Below are 23,899 nucleotides of genomic sequence, written 5' to 3' on the forward strand. Positions count from 1 at the left end.
AAGGCAATGAGAGGCCGATTTGAGGCAAGGGAGGCTGGAGCTGTGGTGCATCAACAGAAGAAGAGAGGAAGGGGGGCAGTTCAGTGGAGAAGTCAAAACAGAAAAGCTGTGAGGAGAGAGAAAGAGAGAGAGAGAGAGAGAGGAAATAGGGAGCAACGCTTACAGGCACACATTGAGCGACAGACAGCGGGGAAAGAAGAGAAGGACAGACAGACAAAGAGAATAAACGTATGGACAGACGGAGAGTGGAGGATTTTCAGAGCCAGTGAGCCTGACAAGAAAAGTGGACAACCACTGTGCCCCTGAAAAGCGTGAGTGAAGGAGGGAGAGAAAAGGGGAGGGAGGAGGGCTGTGCAGACAGAAGATGAGCGAGAGGTGAGATGGAGGGATCTGCAAAAGTTGAGGGACCAAAATACCTCATGGACCGTGGACAGTTTTGTAACAGTCGTGTGAGAATTGTGGAGACAATAAAGCATGTACTGTACCTGCAGTACAGAGTAGTGTAGGTTTTGGTTTGGCCACATACAGTTCTAGAACATGGAGCTACAATTCTGTAAAAGAGGTGAACGATTTTTAACTTTGAAGTTTTGGGAGGCAAGTACTGACGAATGAGAAGGATGAGAGAAAGACAGAGACTGAAAGAGAAAAATTAAGAAGTGGTAGAAGTGAGACAAAAACAGAAACCAAGAGAGGGGGCCAAAGGGTAAGAGAGAGAGAGAGACACACACACACACACACACTGTACAGCGTGACGAACGAACAGATGAGAGTGGAGTAGCGAGTGGAACAGAGGAAAGAGAGAGGGATCAAGAGAGAGAGAAAGAGGGAGGGAGAAAGAGAGTGACAGACAGGGAGTAAGAGAGAAAAAAACGGGGCACTGTAAACTACAGGAAGCCACCGTGTCAAACAAACAGGGGACTAGAAGACCTCCAGTCCAGAACCAGCCACCAGCCTCCAGTCTCCATTGACTTCAGGGAGTTGCAACGCCTGCTGGACAGCATGTCGGCGATCCCTGGGCCTCATGACTCAGACCTACTGCTGTTGGAACTCCAGGCCCCAGGGCCGGTGGGACTGCAGACACTGTTGGACCTGCTAGTGGGGGTGTACCAAGAGTTCCGCTTCTCACCCCTTGCCAGGGAGAAGTACGTTGCGGGCTTCCTGCAGTGGGGTCAGTCCCTTACTTACAAAGCCTTAACTTAACACTGTGTGTGTGTGTGTGTGTGTGTGTGTGTGTGTGTGTGTGCGTGTGCGCGTGTGTGTGTGTGTGTGTGTGCAGATGTAACCTTACATGTGTACTTACTGATTTAAAACCTGCCTGTGTTTCAATTTGCTTACATGTATGCCGGGTGGGTCGAGTTTGCCCTTTCGCGATTATCCATAGGTTCTATTGCCCCGGGTAAACTAAATTAAGCACAAAGTATTTGAAAGAAAATGATTACACTCCCCTGCATATTTATTTGTAGAGTGAAGCTAAAACTTTTCATTTAATACTCTAGCATTTTGGATTTGAGACCAAATGTTTTATATGAGGTGACAGTACAGAATGTCAATTTTATTTGAGGGTATCATACATATATGTTTTACTGTTTAAAAATGAAAGCACTTTATGTATCTAGTCGCCCCATTAGAAGGTGTTATAAGAGCCATGGACAAATTGACTTATAGTGTATTAAATGAAGTCAAAAGTTTAGTATTTGGTCTCATATTCCTAGCACGCAACGACTACATCAACCTTGTGACTCTACAAACTTGTTGAATGCACTTGCAGTTTGTTTAGGTTGTGTTTTAGATGATGTTGTGCGTTAATTGAAACGAATGGTAAATAATAATATGTTTCGGAACATGTCTACATTACATTGGATGCTACCTACCATCACTCTGGATAATCATGAATGAATGGTGAATGTACAAAGATCATACCCCTCAAAAAATGTGCATGTTTTGGAGACGTGATCTTTGTGTATCTGAAACCTTTTGTGGGATATGGTTTCATCTTGATATTAGACTACTTTAGAAGTCTGAAAACACTGGACAAACTTTGATTAGAAAGTGTAAAGTCCCTAAAAATGGGCAGCATTACGACTAGTTCTATGTTTATAGAAGCAGTCAACCCTTGGTTGTGGTGAGTGCATGTGATGTGTTCCCCAGAGTAGCGTACTGAGTCATGTTGTGTTCTACTAAGGTCAGGAGAATAAAGTGTCCTTACAGTGTAAAGACTGCAGTGAAAACACAAGGTCATGTAAGCCAACACCCCTCTGTTAACCTTCTTCCAGCCCTCGTGAGCCCCCATGATATTTCAGCTGGTGCCAGCCTGTTAAGCCCACCAGCAGTCACAAACACGCACACGCACACACACACACACTTTACAGCAGGAAATCACAGGACTATTTGCTGATTGCCTCCCCGGCTACTAAAACTGAGTACTGTTTTATTGGGAACATTGGCCTCACTGTTGGACATGTTGAACTCTGTTGAACTCCTCACATCTTCACACTTTTCTTTTCAACCTTTCATCGTTTATCCTCCAATTCTGAAACTATTAATTGACTACAAAATCAGTCTCCGGATTTGAACCCTGTTGAAAACCTGTGGTTTGAATTGAAGAAGGCCGTCCATAAGACCGGACGAAGGATATCAAGGATCTGGAAAGATTCTTTATGGAGGAATTGTCTAAGATCCCTCCCAATGTGTACTCCAATCTCATAAAAAATTTTAGAAAAAGGCTCAGTACCGTTATCCCTTCAAGGTGAGGTATTGAAAGATATTGAAAACAGAGGTGGCAATAATTTTGACCCTTAACCTTTAGCGATATTTTTTATTACAAAATCTCTTTATTTTTTTAATTGTATTAGTATATAATAATATGTTCAAATTGTTTTGGGGCACACAACACAGCTCAGTATTTGTACTATTTATTTTATAGTATTTTTTTCTCATTTTTATCAAGGATACCAATATGGACCAGACTGTATATTCCATGATATTTCAATCAAAAAGATGTGTATACATGTATACTGTAACATGAATGGTTCCACATATATACTGTACAATACAGTGGCGGTGAGTGCCGTTTAAGAGGAGGGAGGAAGATTTTTTCCTCTGGCCTTATTTCTATTACAGCATATTGGATGACTCTCATTCATGTTCCATTCACCCAGTTCAATGTAACAGCGATAGGTTTGGGCTACTACATGATACTGACATTTTCCCTATACCCATCATGAGGTGGCTACAACCTAGCCTAGGTTGTGGTGGCTACAACCTAGCCTAGGTTGAGGTGGCTACAACCTAGCCTAGGTTGAGGTGGCTACAACCTAGCCATAAGGGTGTTTCAGTAGGTCTAACTAGCTTGCTGCATTTGCTTGCTAAGTAAGTGATACTGAAAGTCCAAAATAATGCAGAAATCTCTCTATCAATTTTTCTCTAGCTTCTCCTTTTTTTGGGAGGGAGAAATTAATTTGTTAAAAACTGTTCAACAATTGTCTTTCTCTCTCTTTGAGTCAACTACTCACTACATTTTATGTGCTGCAGTGTTAGCTAGCTATAGCTTATGCTGTCAGTACTAGATTAATTCTCTGATCCTTTGATTGGGTGGACAACATGTCAGTTCATGCTGCATGAGCTCTGATAGGCTGGAGGAAGTCCTCTGGAAGTTGTCATAATTACTGTGTAAGTCTATGGAAGGGGGCGAGAACCATGAGCCTCCTAGATTTTATATTGAAGTCAATGTACCCAGAGGAGGATGGAGGTTTGCTGTCCTCCGGCTACACCATGGAGTGCTGTTGAGGCTACTGTAGACCTTCTTTGCGAAATAGTGTTTTAATTAGTTCTTTGGTGTCAATTGATTATATTTAGTATAGTTTTATCTAAAAAAGGATAACATTTTTATGACATTCACTGAGGAGGATCACCAATCCACATCTTGTCAGATCTGTGCTCGAACTTAATTTCTCCTGTGCTCGTTTGAATAAACTCTTAGTGTACAGTATTTCAAAATGCTTCGTAAATATGTGATGCGACTGAGTGAGTGTGTGTGTGCACAAAACGTTGTGTACGTGCGTGTGCATGCAATCGCTCATGTCCTCCTGCTTCTGTGTTTGTGCAATTTAGTCCAGTGGCCGAGGGATATCATATGTCACAGAGATGGAGGTTCCTATTTTGGTCTTAGCATGTGTCCAGTCTTGCTCAGGGATGAGTGTACTGTAGAGTGTCAGATGTGGAACGTTGACCAGTTCGTGGGATTAGTGTAGGCTGAGTGGGTTAGACCTCAGTTAATCTTTCCTTAACACAGTCAGCAAGGCAGAGAGTCAGGCAGAGAGTCAAGGAGACCCTGGTTGGTTGTGGGGATCTGAAATCCACAAAAGTCCCCACAAAGATAGTAAATCAAGGAAAATTCTCCCTCGTGTGGACATTTCCCACACCCCTCAGAGGATAAAGGCTATTTTAAGTTTAGGGGTTAGGTTTAGGTTTACGGTTACAATTGGGGTTATAGTTAGAATTAGGGTTCGGGTAAGGGTAAGGGGTTAGGTTCAGGGTTAGGATTTAGGAGTTAGGGTTATAGTTAGGGTGAGGGTTAGGGTTAGGTTTAAGGGTTAGGATTAGGATTTTGAATGGAAATACATTTTAAATCCCTATGAGGTTAGATTAACATAACATGTGTGTGTCTGTCGGTCTGTCTGTCTGCCTTTCTTTCTTTGTTTCTCTCACTGTGCATCTTTCTTTCTGGATCTGTGTGTATGCCCCCCCCCCTCTCTCTCTCTCTCCTTCTCTCTCTCCTGTCTCTCTCTCTGTCTCTCTCTCCCTTGCTTGCACTCTCTCTCTCGCACTCTCTCTCTGTCTCTCTCTCGCTCGCTCGCTTTCTCTCTCTCTCTCTCTCTCTCTCTCACTCTCATTCTCTTTCTCTCTCCATCCCTCTCTTTCTGGCAGGGTTCTGGTCTGGTCTGGTCACTCCCTACATGGCATTCATAACAGAATGAGTTTTCGATGGGGACATGGCCAAAGTCAACATGCACAGGAACAGGCTGTGGCTCAATCACCCTCCTTTTCAGCTTTTCAGCTTTTCATTGTTCCCGCTTTGAGAATGCAATGTCATAGTTGCCGACAAGTGTATTACATGAATCATGTAATGTCAGCAGCTACAGAGGAACTATATGAGTTTTCAACTTGGGATAGTTCCTTATCCTCTTCATGCTATTAGTATTTTGCATCATTATTTTGGGTTATTATGTTATCTCCCAACAAATCAGGATCTGTGTTTTATGGTGCCAAATAGAGAAGGGGTTTGTGTAGATGCTGTGTAGATGCTGTAAAAAGTCACCTGACTTACCCATATGTCACTCAACCTTATCAAGTCAGCTCCTCCACTTATTTTAAGTTATTAAGAATCTTTCTTTCAAAAAAATGTACACAAAAACATGGCAACAGGACTCCCACCCCTCCTCCCTCACGCTCTCTTTTTTCTCTCACTTTCTCTCTCTGTCTCTCTTTCTCTCTCGCTCTCTCTCTTTCTCCTTTTCTTTCTCTCTTTCTCTCTCTTTGTCCCTCTCTTTTCGGCTCCCTGTCTCACTAATTTTTTCCTGTCTCTGTCCATCTCCCTGGAGGAAAGACATGTACATTAACAGATGTAGGATCTTTGAGCCAGTTTACAGCAGAAATGTAATTCTGCAGCAGGAAATGAAGGAATTATTATGTGTATTATAATTCATGAACTCTTTTTCCAGGGGTTGATACATTTTCATTTAGGGCAAATAAAGTCTGAAATGTTGAAGTGGAAATTACTAATTTAGAAGCCTTTTTAAATATTGAATACACTACAAGTTAGCAGGAAAATGCTCATCAACAAGTGATACAATTAAGATCCTACATCTGTGTGAGACAGTTGGATGGCTTAGCACAATTTCACCAGTAAAGGACCGTGGTAAACAACACAGACAGGAAGAGGAGAGGAAAGAATCTCATCCCACTCCATACCATACTTTCCATCAGGGCCCTGTTCTCTGTCAACGTGTGTGTGTGTGTGTGTGTGTGTGTGTGTGTGTGTGTGTGTGTGTGTGTGTGTGTGTGTGTGTGTGTGTGTGTGTGTGTGTGTGTGTGTGTGTGTGTGTGTGTGTGTGTGTGTGTGTGTGTGTGTGTGTGTGTGTCTAGGGTTTGTTTATCTGGTGTGTGTCCTTAGGGTTTATCTGGTGTGTGTGTGTACCCTGTGATAATCTAATTGTAAGTAAGCTACTATGAGAAGCCAAATGAAACATTTTATTATATAAAAATGTTTCATTATGTTTTTGTTTTCTAATGTTTTGTCTCAATGATTCTGGTAGTTTAAATGCTAAAATGTTGTTGCTGTTGCTAAAACTACATCAAAACCTCAGGAAAAGCGGCAGGATATTCACGCCATCCTTTTCATCCATTCAAATCCATTCAAATCCTTGACGCGTGCGGCCAATCCTGACTCCAATCCATGTTAATGGATAGAGTCAGCATAGGCGTGGCTCCTTTGCCTAGCTTGAAGTAGCTTTGTTCGTTGCATTGACACAATTTCATATTTATTTGCACATGGGTATTGCCTGAACATGTTGTGTGGGAAATCTGGGGTAAGCTCTTTACATGTGGGCGTGTCTACATAATGTGGCACTCGCATCTGTTGAACAGAACGAAGGTGAAGCTAGCTAACTAGCTAGCAAAAACAACCTGACAAATGGACACTATACTGCACCTCAAACAATTTTCCAAGTTGGAAATATCGAACGCGCCATTCTCGAGGGTTTGAAGAGTGGAACATCAACTATAATGAAAGATAAGACTAGACAGCGGCAGCATACACAAGCTCTACAAGACGTGACTTTATTCATGACAGGCAATCACCATCTCCCTCACTGCTAGCTGTCGGGCAGTCGAACAGTGAGAACTGGATTGTCCACTCTGAAATGTCATTACCAATTAATACTTTTTACCCGGACTTTTACACATCTTGGACATTTACTTTGGCTTTGTGGATGTAATGGAAATGGGGCTTCTCCCGCCACTAAATGCGGGCCAGAGCCTTGGCTTCTAAGAGAGTGGGAGGATTCTGCTTCCCGACCAGTTGGATGCCCTAATGGATGGAGCTGCCTACATGTGTGCAGTGTGGGAGAACTGTGCTACCAGCTACTGCTTGTGTGTGTGTGTGTGTGTGTGTGTGTGTGTGTGTGTGTGTGTGTGTGTGTGTGTGTGTGTGTGTGTGTGTGTGTGTGTGTGTGTGTGTGTATGTAACTTTTTGCATCAGTGTGTAAATGGAACCAAAGGAGGCCTTGGACATGTGTCTCCCAAACAAGCATAGGCCTGCTGTGTGCATGCAGAATAAAATAATAGCAGAGCCATGTCCGTGACTTCTACAATGCCATCACCGAGAGGTTCACCCTGAATGACAGATGAATGGAATCCATTTGCAAGTAAAGGTAGGCCTAAATGGATTTTCCTAGGCTACTGTTGAATGAACATGGGAATAGACAACATCCCTTTGATGCGTTTGATTTATCAAGCTCGAATTTCATTTTGTTGAGTCCCTTTTGCAACGTTTCGAACTGTTAATTGTAGATATGGACATTTCGTTTGAACCTTGTTTATTATGTACAGTATGTGTGCATAATAACATTTTACATAATAATATTATTGTGTGTGCAGTATGTGTGCATAATAACATTTTACATAATAATATTATTGTGTGTGCGGTGAATTGACAGAATTGTAAATCCATTTTGAATGGAGTTTGCTTTGCCACCTATTCGGATGAAATGTGTCCATGTATTGGTCTTTTAGTGCCAACTATTGGTTGTAACTTTGGATGCTACATCGGTCTACAGCTGAGCTGAGTTGAGCAGTGTGTCATTTTGTTGGATGATATGAAATATGCCACCATCAGAGACGATTGCTTGCGTATCTTTGCTAAATTGGTATTTACATTGGTTGGGAATTGTTTGTCAATTTGTATGGTTGTATGGTTAACTTGGGCTTCATCAAGGTTTATTGTGAGTAAATCTGGCTTTGATAATAGCCAGTTCCTACCCAGCCACCGACCTCACCGCATGTCACTGGTGTGTGTGTGTGTGGAGGAGGATACAGCTGATCAGGATGGGTGGAAATCGAGAAGGATGATTTCTGACCTCATATCCTCTCCTGTGGTATTACAGTCATCATCTCTTTAAACCAAGCATGTCCTGCTGACAGGGACACATTCTCTGACACTCCAGAGTGAAGTTTCCCATAGGAACAGATCTAAGATCAGCTTCCTCAATCTTAACCTGAACCATTATTGCAGAAAATGCTAAACTGACCCAAGATCAGCCTCCAGGGTATGATGAGCTTGCCTGGCACAATGGAACATTTGCAAACACATCTGACACTCCAGGCTGGCTAAATCAAATGCTGGTGGGTTCAGGATGTTGGAACCCCTATGGGCTATTAGTAAGGTTAGAAACTCTATCATTGACCACATTTACATGCACACCAATATCCTGTTATTATATCCCGTTTACAATAACCCGAATAAGATGCCTGGGATACGCTGATCTTAGAGGGGATACTGTGGCATGTAAACATCTTATCCCGTTTGCTGTTGTTTTTCGCGATATGCGTAGGCTCAGTTTCGCATAGTAATCAATGTAAACTGTTGTGTTGAGGGTGGAATTTCAACCACAAGATTATGTCACCATTATAATGAATTCTCAACATATAAAAACCTTGTAAAAATATGTTTTAGTTGTACCTCTGAAACAATGTCAGATCTTCAACACTATATCCACTATCAGAAGATTTTTAAAAAACAATAGGCTGGGCAGCACCTCCTGGAGCAGGGATCAATAACCAGCATTCAGGGCTAGAACCACTCAGTTTATAATTACAAATGTTTTGTAGACCCCAAATTGACTGCAAGAAGCCTAAACAGATATAATGTTTGACTTTAACGTAATCATTTCAAACCTTGCTTACATTTGTATACTATCACGTGTCTGTCTATTATGCGTGGGGATACTTGGGAACAGATTTCTTAAATTAAAATCACTTGGAGCTCATTTCCTGTTGTTTTTACAGTCTTATGTCCCAAAAATTATAATAATTATAATAACAAAAAAATTATTACAAAAATGTTTTTGTTCAGAAAACTTTCGGTGCCAAATAAAACCACTGTTGCTATAATTTTTTTCCCCAAAGGGTAGGTTTAACAGATACAAATGAAATGTAACCATACTTTATAAGTCATATATCATACATTTGACTGTTTAGGCCTATATATATATATATATATATATATATATATATATATATATATATATATATATATATAGCGTTTGCAAAGTCATCAACAGCTATTGTTTCAATTCAAGCCAAAATTGGACTAAAATACATATAGGCCTATGGTTTTAAGCGTTGGTTGATTTAAAATGTAATCTTCAAGTTAATCATTAATATGTTGGATTCACATCTCCTTTTCAACTAAAAAAAGTAAAAAAAAGAACTACATCAAATCAAACTTGAAATAAAATCACATTTGCGCCGAATACAACAGGTACAACAGTGAAATGCTTACAGGGGGTACTGGTACAGAGTCAATGTGCGGGGGCACCGGTGTCTAGGTAATTGAGGTAATATATACATGTAGGTAGAGTTATTAAAGTGACTATGCATAGATAATAACAGAGAGTAGCAGCAGCGTAGAATAGGGGGGGGGGGCAATACAAATAGTCTGGGTAGCCATTTGATTAGATGTTCAGGAGTCTTATGGCTTGGGGGTAGAAGCTGTTTGAAAGACTCTTGGACCTAGACTTGGCGCTCCGGTACCGCTTGCTGTGTGGTAGCAGAGAGAACAGTTTATGACTAGGGTGACTGGAGTCTTTGACAATTTTTAAGGGCTTCCTCTGACTCTACCTGGTATAGAGGTCCTGGATGTCAGGAAGCTTGGCCCCGGTGATGTACTGGTGCAGCTGTAAAACCTTTTGAGGATTGAGGACCCATGTCAAATATTTTTAGTCTCCTGAGGGGGAATAGGTTTTGTCGTGCCCTCTTCATGACTGTCTTGGTGTGCTTGGACCATGTTAGTTTGTTGGTGATGTGGATGCAAAAAACTTGAAGCTCTCAACCTGCTCCACTACAGCCCCGTCGATGAGAATGGGGGCGTACTCGGTCCTCCTTTTCCTGTAGTCCACAATCATCTCCTTTGTCTTGATCACGTTGAGGGAGAGGTTGTTGTCCTTGTACCACACGGCCAGGTGTTTGACCTACTCCCTATAGGCTGTCTCATCGTTGTTGGTGATCAGGCCTAACACTGTTGTGTCATCGACAAACTTAATGATGGTGTTGGAGTCATGCCTGGCCGTGCAGTCATAGGTGAACAGGGAGTACAGGAGGGGACCGAGCAGGCACCCCTGAGGGGCCCCTGTGTTGAGGATCAGCATGACGGATGTGTTGTTGCCTACCCTTACTACCTGGGGGTGGCCCATCAGGAAGTCCAGGATCCAGTTGCAGAGGGAGGTGTTTAGTCCCACGTCCTTAGCTTAGTGATGAGCTTTGTGCGCTCTATGGTGTTGAACGCTGAGCTGTAGTCAATGGACAGCATTCTCACATAGGTGTTCCTTTTGTCCAGGTGGGAAAGGGCAGTGTGGAATGCGATTGAGATTGTGTCATCTGTGGATCTGTTGGGGAGGTATGCAAATTTGGGGTGGGTCTAGGGTTTCCGAGATGATGGTGTTGATGTAAGTCTTGACCAGCCTTTCAAAGCACTTCATGGCTACCGACGTGGGTGCTATGGGGCGGTAGTCATTTAGGCACGTTACCTTAATTTTCTTGGGCACAGAGACTATGGTGTTCTGCTTAAAACATGTAGGTATTACAGACTCGTTCAGGGAGAGGTTGAAAATGGCAGTGAAGACACTTGCCAGTTGGTCCACGCAGGCTCTGTGTACACGTCCTGGTAATCTGTATGAATGTAAATGTTGACCTGTTTAATGGTCTTGCTCACATTGGCTACGGAGAGCGTGATCATACAGTCGTCCCAAACAGTTGGTGCTCTCACGCATGCTTCAGTGTTGTTTGACTAGAAGCGAGCATAAAAGGAATATAGCTTGTCTGGTAGGCTCGTGTCACTGGGCAGCTCACGGCTGGGTTTCCCTTTGTAGGCCATATTAGTTTGCAAGCCCTGTCACATCCGATGAGCGTCAGACCCAGGGTAGTGGGATTCAATCAGGGAATAGGGGGCTATTTGGGGTCCAATCAAGGAAGCAACAGGACTCTGCAGGATTATGTTGTTTCCACAAGAAGCTCTCTCTCTCTCTCTCCACTGAAAGGGTTTACAATGTTGCCTTGGTCTTGCACGCATTCCTCCCCACACAAGAAGGCATGGGAGAAAAAAAGGAAAAATGATGGGGCTGAAAAACCTGCCTTAAAAAAGTATTAAACGGTGGTGGCTATTCTTAGACACACTCTTAGACTATTTCAGACCACCAGTGTCTTAAAGGGGAAGTGGGGGCTTGTTACCGTCATAAGTGCATGCATTTTTCAGATGGTGGCCCCAGCAAGAATTAAACCCACAATTCTGGCATTGCACGCTCCATGCACTACCAACTCAGTCACAGAAATACACATGCATGTGTTTGTATGAAAGGTAAAAGGAAATGGACGATTCTTGCCAGCATGCCCGGGGGCCTTCTTGTTAACAGTGTGTGTGTCAGGCTTGCTTTTAAAAGACATGTGATGTATAAAACATTTTCTCCATACAAAACAGCATCAACAAAAAAATGATGGCCCTGATTAGCATGACATTTTTTTCCCCAACACCCTCTTTCCTTTCTTGTCCAATAACAACTCTATCCTCTAATCACAGTGGAGCCCCTGGTGAGGCAGGTGAAGAAGACGCGCATCAAGAGGGATGACTTTCACATCTTGAAGGTGATTGGTCGAGGGACCTTCAGTGAGGTGAGAGGACACCGCACAAGGTCAAGGTGCACATTGGACAATTGAATCTTGTCTCCGTTGTGACATGTTTGTGGCGCCGTATTTATAGGTGGCTGTGGCGAGGATGCGTAGCACACAGCAAGTGTACGCCCTGAAGATTATGAATAAGTGGGACATGCTGAAGCGAGGAGAGGTAAACATAAACACACATACACACACAGGAACTTTTCAGCATACTGTATTCTCACTATTCACATAACGGACACATTTTGTGTCAGCACCGACTTCCTCCCTTTGTTGCTTCTGGCTTCTACTGTAAAGCAGCATGTGACGTCATCCTTCTTTCTGCGTTGCGTCTGTGTGTGTCTGTGTGTATGTCCTGTAGACAGCTTGTTACCAAGAGGAGAGAGAGGTTCTGCTGAAGGGCGATCGACTCTGGATCACTGAGCTGCACTACGCCTTCCAGGATGACAATTACCTGGTGGGTATCAGTAACAAGCACTCAGTTACGAGGGTCACGTCAGTGGCAGATTCTTGTCTGTTCTGTTCATCAGTGCCATTTCAGGGAAACCCCCTGTGTACTTTAACTGAAGCTACACTGTCTTTTCAGTGTAAATGTAGCTGCCCTCAGTTTCTTTCCCTCAAAATACACCAAGGAAAAATTAATTAATTTCTCGTCCACTCTCTTTGTTGGAACTATCTCTCCCCTTGCACAATATCTCTCTCTCTCTCTCTCCCTCTCAGTACCTGGTGATGGACTACTACGTGGGTGGTGACCTGTTGACCCTGCTCAGTAAGTTTGGCGACCGTATCCCTGAGGACATGGCGCAGTTCTACCTGGCTGAGATGGTCATGGCCATTGACTCCATCCACAGGATGGGCTATGTGCACAGGTTAGTTAGTCAGAGACACCCAGAAAGACGACACCATCCAGCAAATAATTTGTGGTGTTCCTAGCCCCCCCCCCCCCCCCCCTTAAAGTTCTGAAAACAGTCATGTTTCTGGAAGGAATGTTCGAAAGAACACTCAGAAAACAGGGAACATACTGCGAGTTGGTATTCATGTCATAACAAGGAATTCCTCTTGACCACGCCCACAAATTGGGGAAAACAATCATTATTTCGCAAAACTCCCACGTAGGGAAACCCTGTGGCTTCAGGGTATTCAGTGTGTAAGAGTGGGAAATTGTGGGGACCCGGTTTTCAAGTAGGCTAGACGTAGCTATGTGTGTGGAAAACATTTTATCACGGGTAAGACATTTAACTTGTGTGTTTGTAACTCCACTTACTACTTGAAGCATTATAGTCAGTTTTCTTGTGTTCTTTTCTTAAATGTCGTTTTGTAATTGACTTAAAAAAGCAGAGAACAAGAAAATGGTGTTTGAAAAAGATAACATTTTTCATTGTAGGACAATGGGGTAAACAAGGCAACCACAGGTTGTTTTCCCCACAGGTGGGCGTCGCCGCACGTCTATTTAATACCGACTGGGACAATTGTTCCTTACTTTGGAACACCTACAAGGGAAGTTCAGAGAACATTGTTGACTATAGAATGGATGAATATATCAGCATACAATAACTTGAAAACACAATTTTTTTGAGTGTGGACCATGGACTGCATCTAATGGTTTGTTTTTGGTCCATGCACCTCAAATGAGTGCAGGATTCCAAGAACCATGGCAACATTAGTTATGCAATCCCATATAGATGGCCTGGGAACGAGAAGACCTTTGAAAGCACATAGACAGATTGGCATCTTTTACTCCCTTCTGCAGGGACATCAAACCTGACAACATCCTGCTGACGGCAGAGGGCCACATCAGGCTGGGGGACTTTGGTTCCTGTCTGAGGGTCCAGGAGGATGGCATGGTGAGAGACCCCAAAGGGCTGCAAAACACTCACAATTCACTCCACTGTTAACAATATTGCTGTGCAAAAGTTACAGACTGGGTATCGAACCTGGGTCTACTGTCACAACCCACTGGGCACACCACATCATTTCAATGTGGATAATTGGGCATTTCCTTGAGACGTTTATTAATGAGATTACAACCTATATTCACCCACTCAAAAAGACAACTAATAGATGCGTTATCACTATGCTTTCAACCATATAAAAGCACAACCTAATTCCAATGGAAAAATAATGTCACATTTTTGGTGTAATTGTCACACAAATGTTTATCACTGCGCTTTTACCTATTTGAAAGCACAGCAACGTTCAAATGGAAATACGATGTCAAATTGTTTATTTATGCAACAGATTGTGTTGTCACTGTGCTTCATTTAATAGCAGAACCAAAATGACCTGGATTTCATTTGAGATTACATTAAAAGTACACGATCAATGCCAGTGATCAATGCCGTTTGAGATTCTGTGCAGATTATTACAGCAATTGTGAAGATCTCTACAGACCTGCAACGACCTATGCATGCTATCTAGAACATGCACGCTTTATATGATTACATAAGAAGACAACTATAGTTACAGTATCCTCAAAATGTGGCCATGGATTTGTTAAATAACATGGTGCTATGGTATAGATACAGATACTGTGCCTATCGGCATCTTGTCTGATGGTAATGGGGTTACCTTGGCAAACATGTCAGAGCGGTCATACCTTCCTGTGTGGTGTCCCATATACAACAGGATTTTCCTGGTCCTGGTGCAGAATACACAGGGTTTCTCCCTCCCAATATTGATTGATACCATTCAATTCAATAATAAAAAAAGAATACAAGTAAAAGTTGTGTCTAGTCAGTGCCAGGTCTCTCTCCATTTTGAGACATCAGTATCAAGCCCACGCACTCTATCATCCATTACGCACACCTGCCTTCCCTCATTACGCGCATCAGTGATATTAGACTCACCTGGACTCACTCATTACCTGTTATTACCTCCCCTATATTTGTCAGTTCCCCAGCTCTGTTCCCCGCTTCTGCATTGATTGTTTTTGTCTTTGTTTTCTTTTATGCTGACGCTGTTCCTGTCTCGTTCCATGCCCGTTATATATTAAAAGTTTGACTCCCCGTACCTGCTTCGTCTCTCCAGCGTTAACTCATGTGACGGAAAGGATGTTGCAAATACTGGACATTTCTGCTGTACTGTATTATTAGTAATCACATTTTGTCCCACATTGTGAATATGTTGAGTGCCAGGTCTTTCTCCATTCAGAGATGTCATATCAAGCCTGTCTGTTGGTCAGGACTCCATCACATCATCTTGCAAGTCTCCAAGTACTGGCTGATAGATGCATCTATGAACATATACACAGTCACTGTTATATTACCTATAGCAGTCAGGATAGGTGTCTATGCTGAAGTTTGAACAGGTCAGTCTAAACAAACCTAATTCTGTTCTCACCATCGATCGATCACCTTTCGTGAGAAGGCAGGAGGTGAGGCTGGAGGTAAGGTCTTTGCTAGTGCCCCATTAATGGGCATGGCAGCTCAGATCAGCTCCTGGCCGGTTGTGATACAGCCTTGAATCAAACCAGGGTATCTGTAGTGACACCTCAAGCACTGAGATGCAGGGCCTTAGACCGCTCGGTCACACAAACACACGCACAAAACACTGATTACATTATCAATGGTGGTTATGATTCAAAATGGTGGAACCAACCTGATTGCTGCGCTCACCTTTCTATTTCACCTCAGATATCATATGAAATAGAATGGTAAACACAGCAATCGGGCTGGTTCACCAGGCTGAGTCATGAAGGTGAATTGGGACAAATCTCGAAACGATTTTGACCTTTGACCAAGTCAAATGTCACCAACCTGATTCAAGTGTCTGCCCTGCTCACAGCGAGGACATGTCTGCACAATGCTGAGGGTCCCTTGCTGGTCTTCTCTATGTTGTATTGACATCTCTCAAACAACTGCAGCAGGCAATCCTCATAAACAATTGACTTTCTCATCTTATGAGGTGGTGTTGACTGAGAGGTCCTGTGACAGGGGGATACAATAGACAGCCAAGTGGTAAATTGCATGTTACTATAAAGAAAGGACAACGCTTTTTGATAACACTTCACAACCAAAATGATTCTACCCACTATACATTTCACATCAGGGGACCCAGACCGTCCTTGATTCAGCTCAAAAATAGATGTTTATAATTGGTTCAGATTTGGTCTGGTCTGGGACATCTATGTTCACAGGTTTGGACAGCACAGTACAGCTCAGTACAGTAGAGTACTCTGATTAGGTATAGAAGTAGGCCTAGGCTACCTGGCCTGCGCATAGATGTAGACTTATAAATGTGCCCATTTGGGGATCTGATACAATTTCTGATTAATTTTTAATTTAACCTTTATTTAACCAGGTAGGCCAGTTGAGAACAAGTTCTCATTTACAACTGCGACCTGGCCAAGATAAAGCAAAGCAGTGCGACAAAAACAACAACACAGAGTTACACATAAACAAACGTACAGTCAATAACACAATAGAACAAATCTTCTCAAAGTCATTTTTGTTTTTACATCCATTGAGAATGAAAATAGTTCCCCTACTAGCTCTCTCCCTTTTGATAACCACTCAGCATGTAATGCTCTGATCCGGTGGAAACACCATAAAATAGGCCTACCTGATTACTTCTTATCCCTTGCGCAAATATCCTACAGCTGTTTCTGTCTGTCTGGAGCTCACTGGTGTAGGACACTCTGAGGGCCCAGAATATTTCATACAATGTTGCAAATTTGCTGGCACGATCAGGCTGGACCAAGTTCATAGTTGATATAATGTTTTAAGTTCCTTGCAGACTGGCCATGCGTAGCCAGTGTGATTCATAGGATATTTATTTTCATCTGGATATTTTTGACTTGCAGGCTGCAATGTTTTTATTTGTTGGTTTATGAAGGCTATTTTTAAATATTGGCAATGACAATAGAAGTTACTTTTAGATGTGTGTCACTTTCATTTAGGTAGCGTTTTGTTTAACCACATTACATTGATTTTGAGATATGAAGACTTTATTAGAAATTAAATGAAACTGTTCCACAAAAATGTGCATATGAAAATCATAATAGGCATGCAGATCAGTAGAAATGGTATGATAATTTGGCACTCCAAATGGAAAAGCTTGCTCACAGCTGGTGTAGGCTATTACCGGCAATTTTTAGGAGCCTAATGGCGGAATCTGCGAAAGTGGGAGGAGGTGGGTTGGAACAGGTTTTTTTTCTTCTGGATAGGCTATATTAATCTCTGTCTCCCTCTTTAGTCATTTTTAATATCCGTGCTTAAAGCATCAGAAAAGCATCAGACAAGCTCAGTAGCCTTTTATTCAAACATAGGGTGTTTCTATTATAGAAAAATACAAATTTAAAAATTTCAACCAATCGATTGGTCGAAAGAACAGATGACTCTCGGTTGACCAAGATTTTTTGGGGTCATTCAGCAGGAGCTCTTATCCAGAGGGACTTACACTCAGTGCATTCAACTAAGGTAGATAAACAACAACATATCACAGTCACAGCAAGAACAAAAAGCATCTGTAACCATTACTTAGAATGTTATTGTAGCTGAAGTGGTCTGTTGGTTTATTCTGTATGTTGGAGTACTTTGAACATCATCACTGCACCGGGGCCTCCCACTCCTCTGTTCTGTGAGGGGAGTAGTACATAGCGTTGTACAAGATCTTCAGTTTCTTGGCAATTTCTTGCATGGAATAGCCTTAATTTCTCAAAACAATAATAAATTGACAAGTTCAGAAGAAATTTATTTTTTTCTGGCCATGTTGAGCCTGAAATCAAACCCACAAATGCTGATGCTCCAGATACTCAATTAGTCTAAAGAAGGCCAGTTTTATTGCTTCTTTAATTTAGGACAACAGTTTCAGCTGTGCTAACATAATTGCAAAAGGGTTTTCTAATAATCAATTAGCCTTTTAAAATGATAAACTTGGATTAGCTAACACAACGTGCCATTGGAACACAGGAGTAATGGTTGCTGATAATGGGCCTCTGTACGCCTATGTAGATATTCCAGCTACAAAAGTCATTTACAACATTAACAATGTCTACACTGTATTTCTGATCAATTTAATGTTATTTTAATGGACCAAAAATGTGCTTTTCTTTCAAAAGAAAGACATGTCTAAGTGAACCCAAAACATTTTTGGGGTATAATATATTTATTGGCATTTATTTTTTTACAATTAAACAATCATCAAAATATGACACAGATAATGCCCCGTTATTCCTTCCACCTACACAAAACACAATGCTACATGGGGACACATTGTGCAAAACACTTCCCTCACCAACACAGGAACACACCCCTCCCTCCACCTGTACCGTTATTAGCTTCACTGACTAACAAAAAAAACAAAAAACAGAATGACCTTCACATTTCATGCTAAAAAATAAATTATTCAACACAAAAACAAATAATAATAATACATTAATGAGGAAAGTAGTAATAAGGCAGCTAAGGTAACATCTCTAGAAACTGCTGAAAGTCCTGCCAAGACATCAGTAAATTCAAAGGGTTTATTACATATATTGTATGTTTTTTTTCAGATGGAATATATGAAGATAGTTCTTTTAGCCACATCTGCTTGCTTGGCAGTGTCACTCTTCCGTATAATAGCTGTGCATTTATTGGCTGCAATGACTGCCAATTTAATGAATCTGGTTTTGCTTTAAATATTAACTGGTAGAACAGAATCATCTCCGAGAAGTATAAGGGAAGGATCTAGTGGTACCGTCATATTAGTGATCTGTGATAAGATCTGAATAATGTCTTTCCAATAATTGCTTAGTTCAGGGCAGGACGAAGTTCACTGTATTAGTCAGACTTAGACATGAGTTAGCTACCACCATACAGTAGCTGCATCCATTATTTAGGTTTGCCCTAGACAATACAGAATACTTTTATGAGCTACAAACTAACTTTCAAATCCGACTTGAAAGCTAATGTTAGCTCGCCTGTAGCTAGCTAGCCTGCCACGCTAGCATTATCCAGTATAGATACTTTTTAGCTTGTGTTGCCTACCACTTCACGGTTGAGCCGTTGTTGCTCCTAGACGTTTCCACTTCACAATAACAGCACTTACAGTTGACCGGGGCAGCTTTATCAGAGCAGAAATTTGACAAACTGACTTGTTGGAAAGGTGGCATTCTATGGCGGTGCATGTTGAAAGTCACTGAGCTCTACAGTAAGGCCATTCTACTGCCAATGTTTGTCTATGGAGATTGCATGGCTGTGTGCTATATTTTATACACCTGAAATAGCCAAATCCATTAATTTGAAGGAGTGTCCACATACATTTGTATATAGTGTAGATCAATTCTCCAGGAGGAGGTATTGCCCGCCTATAGTTTTTTTTTCTAACCGTGGCTAAAACGTTGAAGATCTGAAAACGTTTTGCATGTAAAAATTCAACATTTTATACAAGGTTTGTCTATTTGGACATAATTCTGTGATTGAAATTCCATCCTCAAATATTTTTTTTCAAATCAAATATATTTTCCACATAGAATCTACGGCACAATACGTTAACAAACCACATTGAAACAATGTTTATTCAACCAGTTTGTGCCCAGTGGGAAGGCTGTGTTAGCCCTATGAGCTAAAGCCAAGGCTCAGGGAGCTAAAGCAAGTCTTTAGGGCTCAGGTAGGGTTACTTACTCACTAAACCACGTCGGTGACACAAAGGTGTACTCCTCTGTGTGTTATAGTGTGACAGTTTGTGACTTCTGTTGCTACTAATGAGTTAGAACTACTACTTTCTGTGAGGGAAGGTTTCTCTCTTCTATAATGTGAACGTATTGCATCCCAGGGATAGAATCCTACTTTCGTCAATGCATTTGTGTGTGTTGACATGTCACTGTGCATTTTCAGGTGCACTCGTCCTTGGCAGTAGGCACACCCGACTACCTGTCCCCAGAGATCCTGCGTGCAGTGGAGGGAAGGGGAGGCTATGGCCCTGAGTGTGACTGGTGGGCCCTGGGGGTTTGTGCCTACGAGATGCTGCAGGGGACCACGCCCTTCTACGCAGAGTCCATCTCGGAGACCTATGCCAAGATCATGAACTTCCAGGTAAGATGGCGACTGAGAGAAGGTCACTTCACAAATTGAACAGGAGAACATGTTGAAGAATCATCAGAAAATGTACATATGTATCTGTGCATATCGGTGCCAAGACCGGTGGGAAATCCGAGGAGGAAGGGATGTTTAAAAATAGCTAATATTCAATAGGGCTCAATCCCAAATCGACCCCTAGCCCTACACTCTATGCACTTGTGGAAATCTTACATAATTTGATTAGTATAAGCAATATTGTGAAACTTCCACCTAGCTTCCACTTATCAGAGGGCAAGGTAGAGCTATTACGATATTGCTTACACCTGTCAAATTCAATCAGGTCTACACAAGTGCATAGAGCGTAGAGGTCGATTTGGGATTTGGCCATAGTAATCTTTGTGACCATCTTCTTATACATCTGCAAAGACTGCAAAAATGTATATATTGAGCTCAAACCGAAAGAATTGTGAAGAAGAGCTGCAAGCTTGAACTATAAGGAACTAACCATTATGTCCCTCCAGGAGCACTTTGAGTTCCCCCCATCTGGCCCCGAGGTTTCAAACATGGCCCGTTCCCTCATCATGGGGCTGATCTGTGAGAGGGAGGATCGTATGGGGGCTGGGGGCTCTGGAGACTTCAGGGGCCACCCTTTCTTCTGTGGACTAGATTGGGGTTCCCTGCATGAACTTCCAGCACCCTTCGAACCTGAAGTCTCCAACGCCACTGACACCTCCAACTTTGACGTGTTGGACGACTGCCTCAGTGAAATGGTATTAATCCAAAAAGCCGACATACAATCTATATACAATCCATTCAAACGTAAAGGGGCCTAATATGGAGCAACTTCCATAGAATATCAAATCAAACTTTATTTGTCACATGCGCCGAATACAACAAGTGGAGACTTTACCGTGAAATGATTACTTACAAGCCCTTAATCAACAGTGCAGTCCAAAAAGAGTTAAGACATTTTTTACCTAGTAGACTAAAACAAAAAGGAATAATAAAAACATAACACAATAAGAATAAGACTAACGAGGCTATATACAGGGGGCACCGGTACCTAGTCAGTGTGAGCGCGGGTACAGGTTAGTTGAGGTAATTTGTAAACAGCGAGTAGCAGCAGTGTACAAAAGGTCAATGTAAATTGTCCGGTGGCAATTTTATTAATTGTTCAGCAGTCTTAAGGCTTGGGGGTAGAAGCTGTTGAGGAGCCTCTTGGTCCTAGACTTGGCACTTTTTCCTGTAGTCCACGATCATCTCCTTAGTCTTGCTCATATTGAGGGAGAGGTTGTTGTCCTGGCACCACACTGCCAGTTCTCTGACCTCCTCCTTGCAGGCCGTCTCATCGTTGTCGGTGATCAGGCCTAACACTGTTGTGTCGTCAGCAAACTTAATGATGATGTTGGAGTCGTGTTTGGCCATGCAGTCGTGAGTTAGCAGGGAGTACTTGAGGGGACTAAATACATACCAGAGGGGCCCCAGTGTTAAGGATCAGCGTGACAGATGTGTTGTTGCCTACTCTTACCACCTGGGGGTGTCCCGTCAGGAAGTCCAGGATCCAGTTGTAGAGGGAGGTGTTTAGTCCCAGAGTCCTTAGCTTAGTGATGAGCTTTGTGGGCATTATGGTATTGAACGCTGAGCTGTAGTCAATGAACAGCATTCTCACATAGGTGTTCCTTTTGTTCAGGTGAGAAAGGGCAGTGTGGAGTGCAATTAAGATTGCATCATCTGTGGATCTGTTTGGGCGGTACGCGAATTGGAGTGGGTCTAGGGTGTCCGGGAGGATACTGTGATGTGAGCCATGACAAGCCTTTCAAAGCACTTCATGGCTACCGATGTGAGTTCCACGGGCGGTAATCATTTAGGCAGGTTACCTTTGCTTCCTTGGGCACAGAGACAGTTAAAAATGTCAGTGAAGACACTTGCCAGTTCGGCTGCGCATGCTTTGAGTACACGTCCTGGTAATCTGTCTGGCCCAGCGGCTTTGTGAATGTTGACCTGTTTAAAGGTTTTGTTCACATCGGCTACTAATAGCGTTATCACACAGTCATCCAGAACAACTGGTGCTCTCATGCATGCTTCAGTGTTGCTTGCCTAGAAGCGAGCATAAAAGGCATTTAGCTCATCTGGTAGGCTCACGTCACTGGGGGCAGCTCGCGTCTGGGTTCCCCTTTGTAGTCCGTAATAGTTTTCAAGCCCTGCCACATCCATCGAGCGTCAGAGCCGGTGTAGTAGGATTCAATCTTAGTCCTGTATTGACGCCTTTCTTGTTTGATGGTTTATCTGAGGGCATAGCGGCTGGATTAGTCTCCCACTCCTTGAAAGTGTCAGCTCTAGCCTTTAGTTTGATGCAGATGTTGCCTGTAATCCATGGCTTCTGGTGTGGGGACGACGTGTACTCCTCTATGCCATTTGATGAATCCCGGAACATATTCTAGTCTGTGCTAGCAAAACAGTCCTGTAGTGTAGCATCTGCGTCATCTGACCACTTCCACATTGAGCGAGTCACAGATACTTCCTGCTTTAGTTTTTGCTCATAATCAAGAGTCAAGAGGATAGAATTATGATCAGATTTTCCAAATGGAGGGCGAGGGAGAGCTTTGTACGCGTCTCTGTGTGTGGAGTATAGGTGGTCTAGGATTTTTTTCCCTCTGCTTGCACATATGACATGCTGGTAAAATTTGGTAAAACTGATTTAAGTTTGCTGCATTAAAGTCCCCGGCCCCTAAGAGCGCCGCTTCTGGGTGAACATTTGCTTCTTTGCTTATGGCCTTATAGAGTTGGTTTAGAGTTGGTTTAGTGCCAGCTTCGTTCTGTGGTGGTAAATAGACAGCTAGGAATAATATAGATAGTGTGGTCTGGCTCCAATATGACGTGGCTCCAGAAGCAAGCCTAAGAAGGGACCTTAGACTACGTATAATGTTAATTCCATGCCAGCATAGGTGGAAAATATTTGACATGATTTTTACATTTGTATCACAAAGCTGTCATCAAGGCAAAGTGTGACTACTTTGAAGAATCTCCCATATAAAATATATTTTGATTTGTTTAACACTTTTTTTGGTTACTACATGATTCCATGTGTTATTTCATAGTTGTGATGTCTTCACTATTATTCTACAATGTAGAAAATAGTAAAAAATAAAGAAAAACCCTAGAATGAGTATGTGTGCCCAAACTTTTGACTGGTACTGTACATAGGAATGGACATTATACAGTAGGTCATTAACCAATCACAACACTCCTTTAGAATTGCACATTCAGCTAAACATTCAGCTATTTGAATCAGCTGTGTAATGCTAAGGCAAAAACCAAAATATACACCCGGGGGGGAAGGGGTGGGGGGGGCAGGACTGAATTTGATCACACTATAAAGAGTGTAATGACACCAAGATGATGTCTGTGTCATGTAGTTTACAGATCATAAAGTCTTACAGGTGTGTATACACCTTAAAAGTGCCTTAAATGGTTTGTGATACAAATGTATAAGAGCATGTCAAACATCCTTCCTCCCAATGAAGTTTCTATGTGAGAATTGCCATAACAATCTGAGATGCCAAGAATATTATCCGTCTGCGCTGGCATGGAATTGCCCATACCTGACATGCATATAAAGCACACTAGATGTAATGCTGTCTTTTGTCCTGCAGGAAACACTGAGTGACGTGATGGACAGGGCCCCTATCGGTGTTCACCTGGCTTTCGTTGGCTACTCCTACACAGCTACAAGGTCACATTCATATCATATACTGTCTCAGGATAAACGTCCCTCAAATTAATGGGGTATCATACAAAACTATGTCAAAACAGTTATGTTTGTTTCAACCAATTGCTCAATCTCTTACAGACAGACAGGTGCGTTGGACCGCAGTTGTGACATCATGATGGAGATTGACCACCAGCGGCATCAAGGGTTGCCAAGCCTCAATTTCCAGGACAAGCTGGTTGGTTGA

The 23,899-nt window shown here is 42.3% G+C and overlaps 1 protein-coding gene across 4 annotated transcripts in view; it reads left to right on the plus strand.

The window, feature by feature from the left end:
• The first annotated feature begins 736 nt into the window (after positions 1–736).
• Positions 737–23,899, plus strand: part of LOC139420770 (myotonin-protein kinase-like) — a 34,009-nt gene continuing 10,846 nt past the window's right edge. For 3 of the 4 annotated variants that reach the window (XM_071171001.1, XM_071171000.1, XM_071171002.1), the window contains exons 1-10: positions 744–1,168; positions 11,849–11,940; positions 12,029–12,112; positions 12,305–12,400; positions 12,664–12,812; positions 13,694–13,787; positions 19,761–19,958; positions 20,465–20,713; positions 23,597–23,676; positions 23,794–23,890. In XM_071171001.1, the coding sequence (XP_071027102.1) occupies positions 1,000–1,168; positions 11,849–11,940; positions 12,029–12,112; positions 12,305–12,400; positions 12,664–12,812; positions 13,694–13,787; positions 19,761–19,958; positions 20,465–20,713; positions 23,597–23,676; positions 23,794–23,890 (1,308 nt within the window). In that variant the 5' untranslated portion in view covers positions 744–999. Of the gene's footprint in view, positions 1,169–11,848; positions 11,941–12,028; positions 12,113–12,304; positions 12,401–12,663; positions 12,813–13,693; positions 13,788–19,760; positions 19,959–20,464; positions 20,714–23,596; positions 23,677–23,793; positions 23,891–23,899 lie in introns of all 4 variants that reach the window. The other variant, XM_071170999.1, reaches the window with a different exon arrangement.

The sequence above is a fragment of the Oncorhynchus clarkii genome, chromosome 12 (assembly GCF_045791955.1).
Source record: "Oncorhynchus clarkii lewisi isolate Uvic-CL-2024 chromosome 12, UVic_Ocla_1.0, whole genome shotgun sequence".
Classification (NCBI taxonomy): domain Eukaryota; kingdom Metazoa; phylum Chordata; class Actinopteri; order Salmoniformes; family Salmonidae; genus Oncorhynchus; species Oncorhynchus clarkii.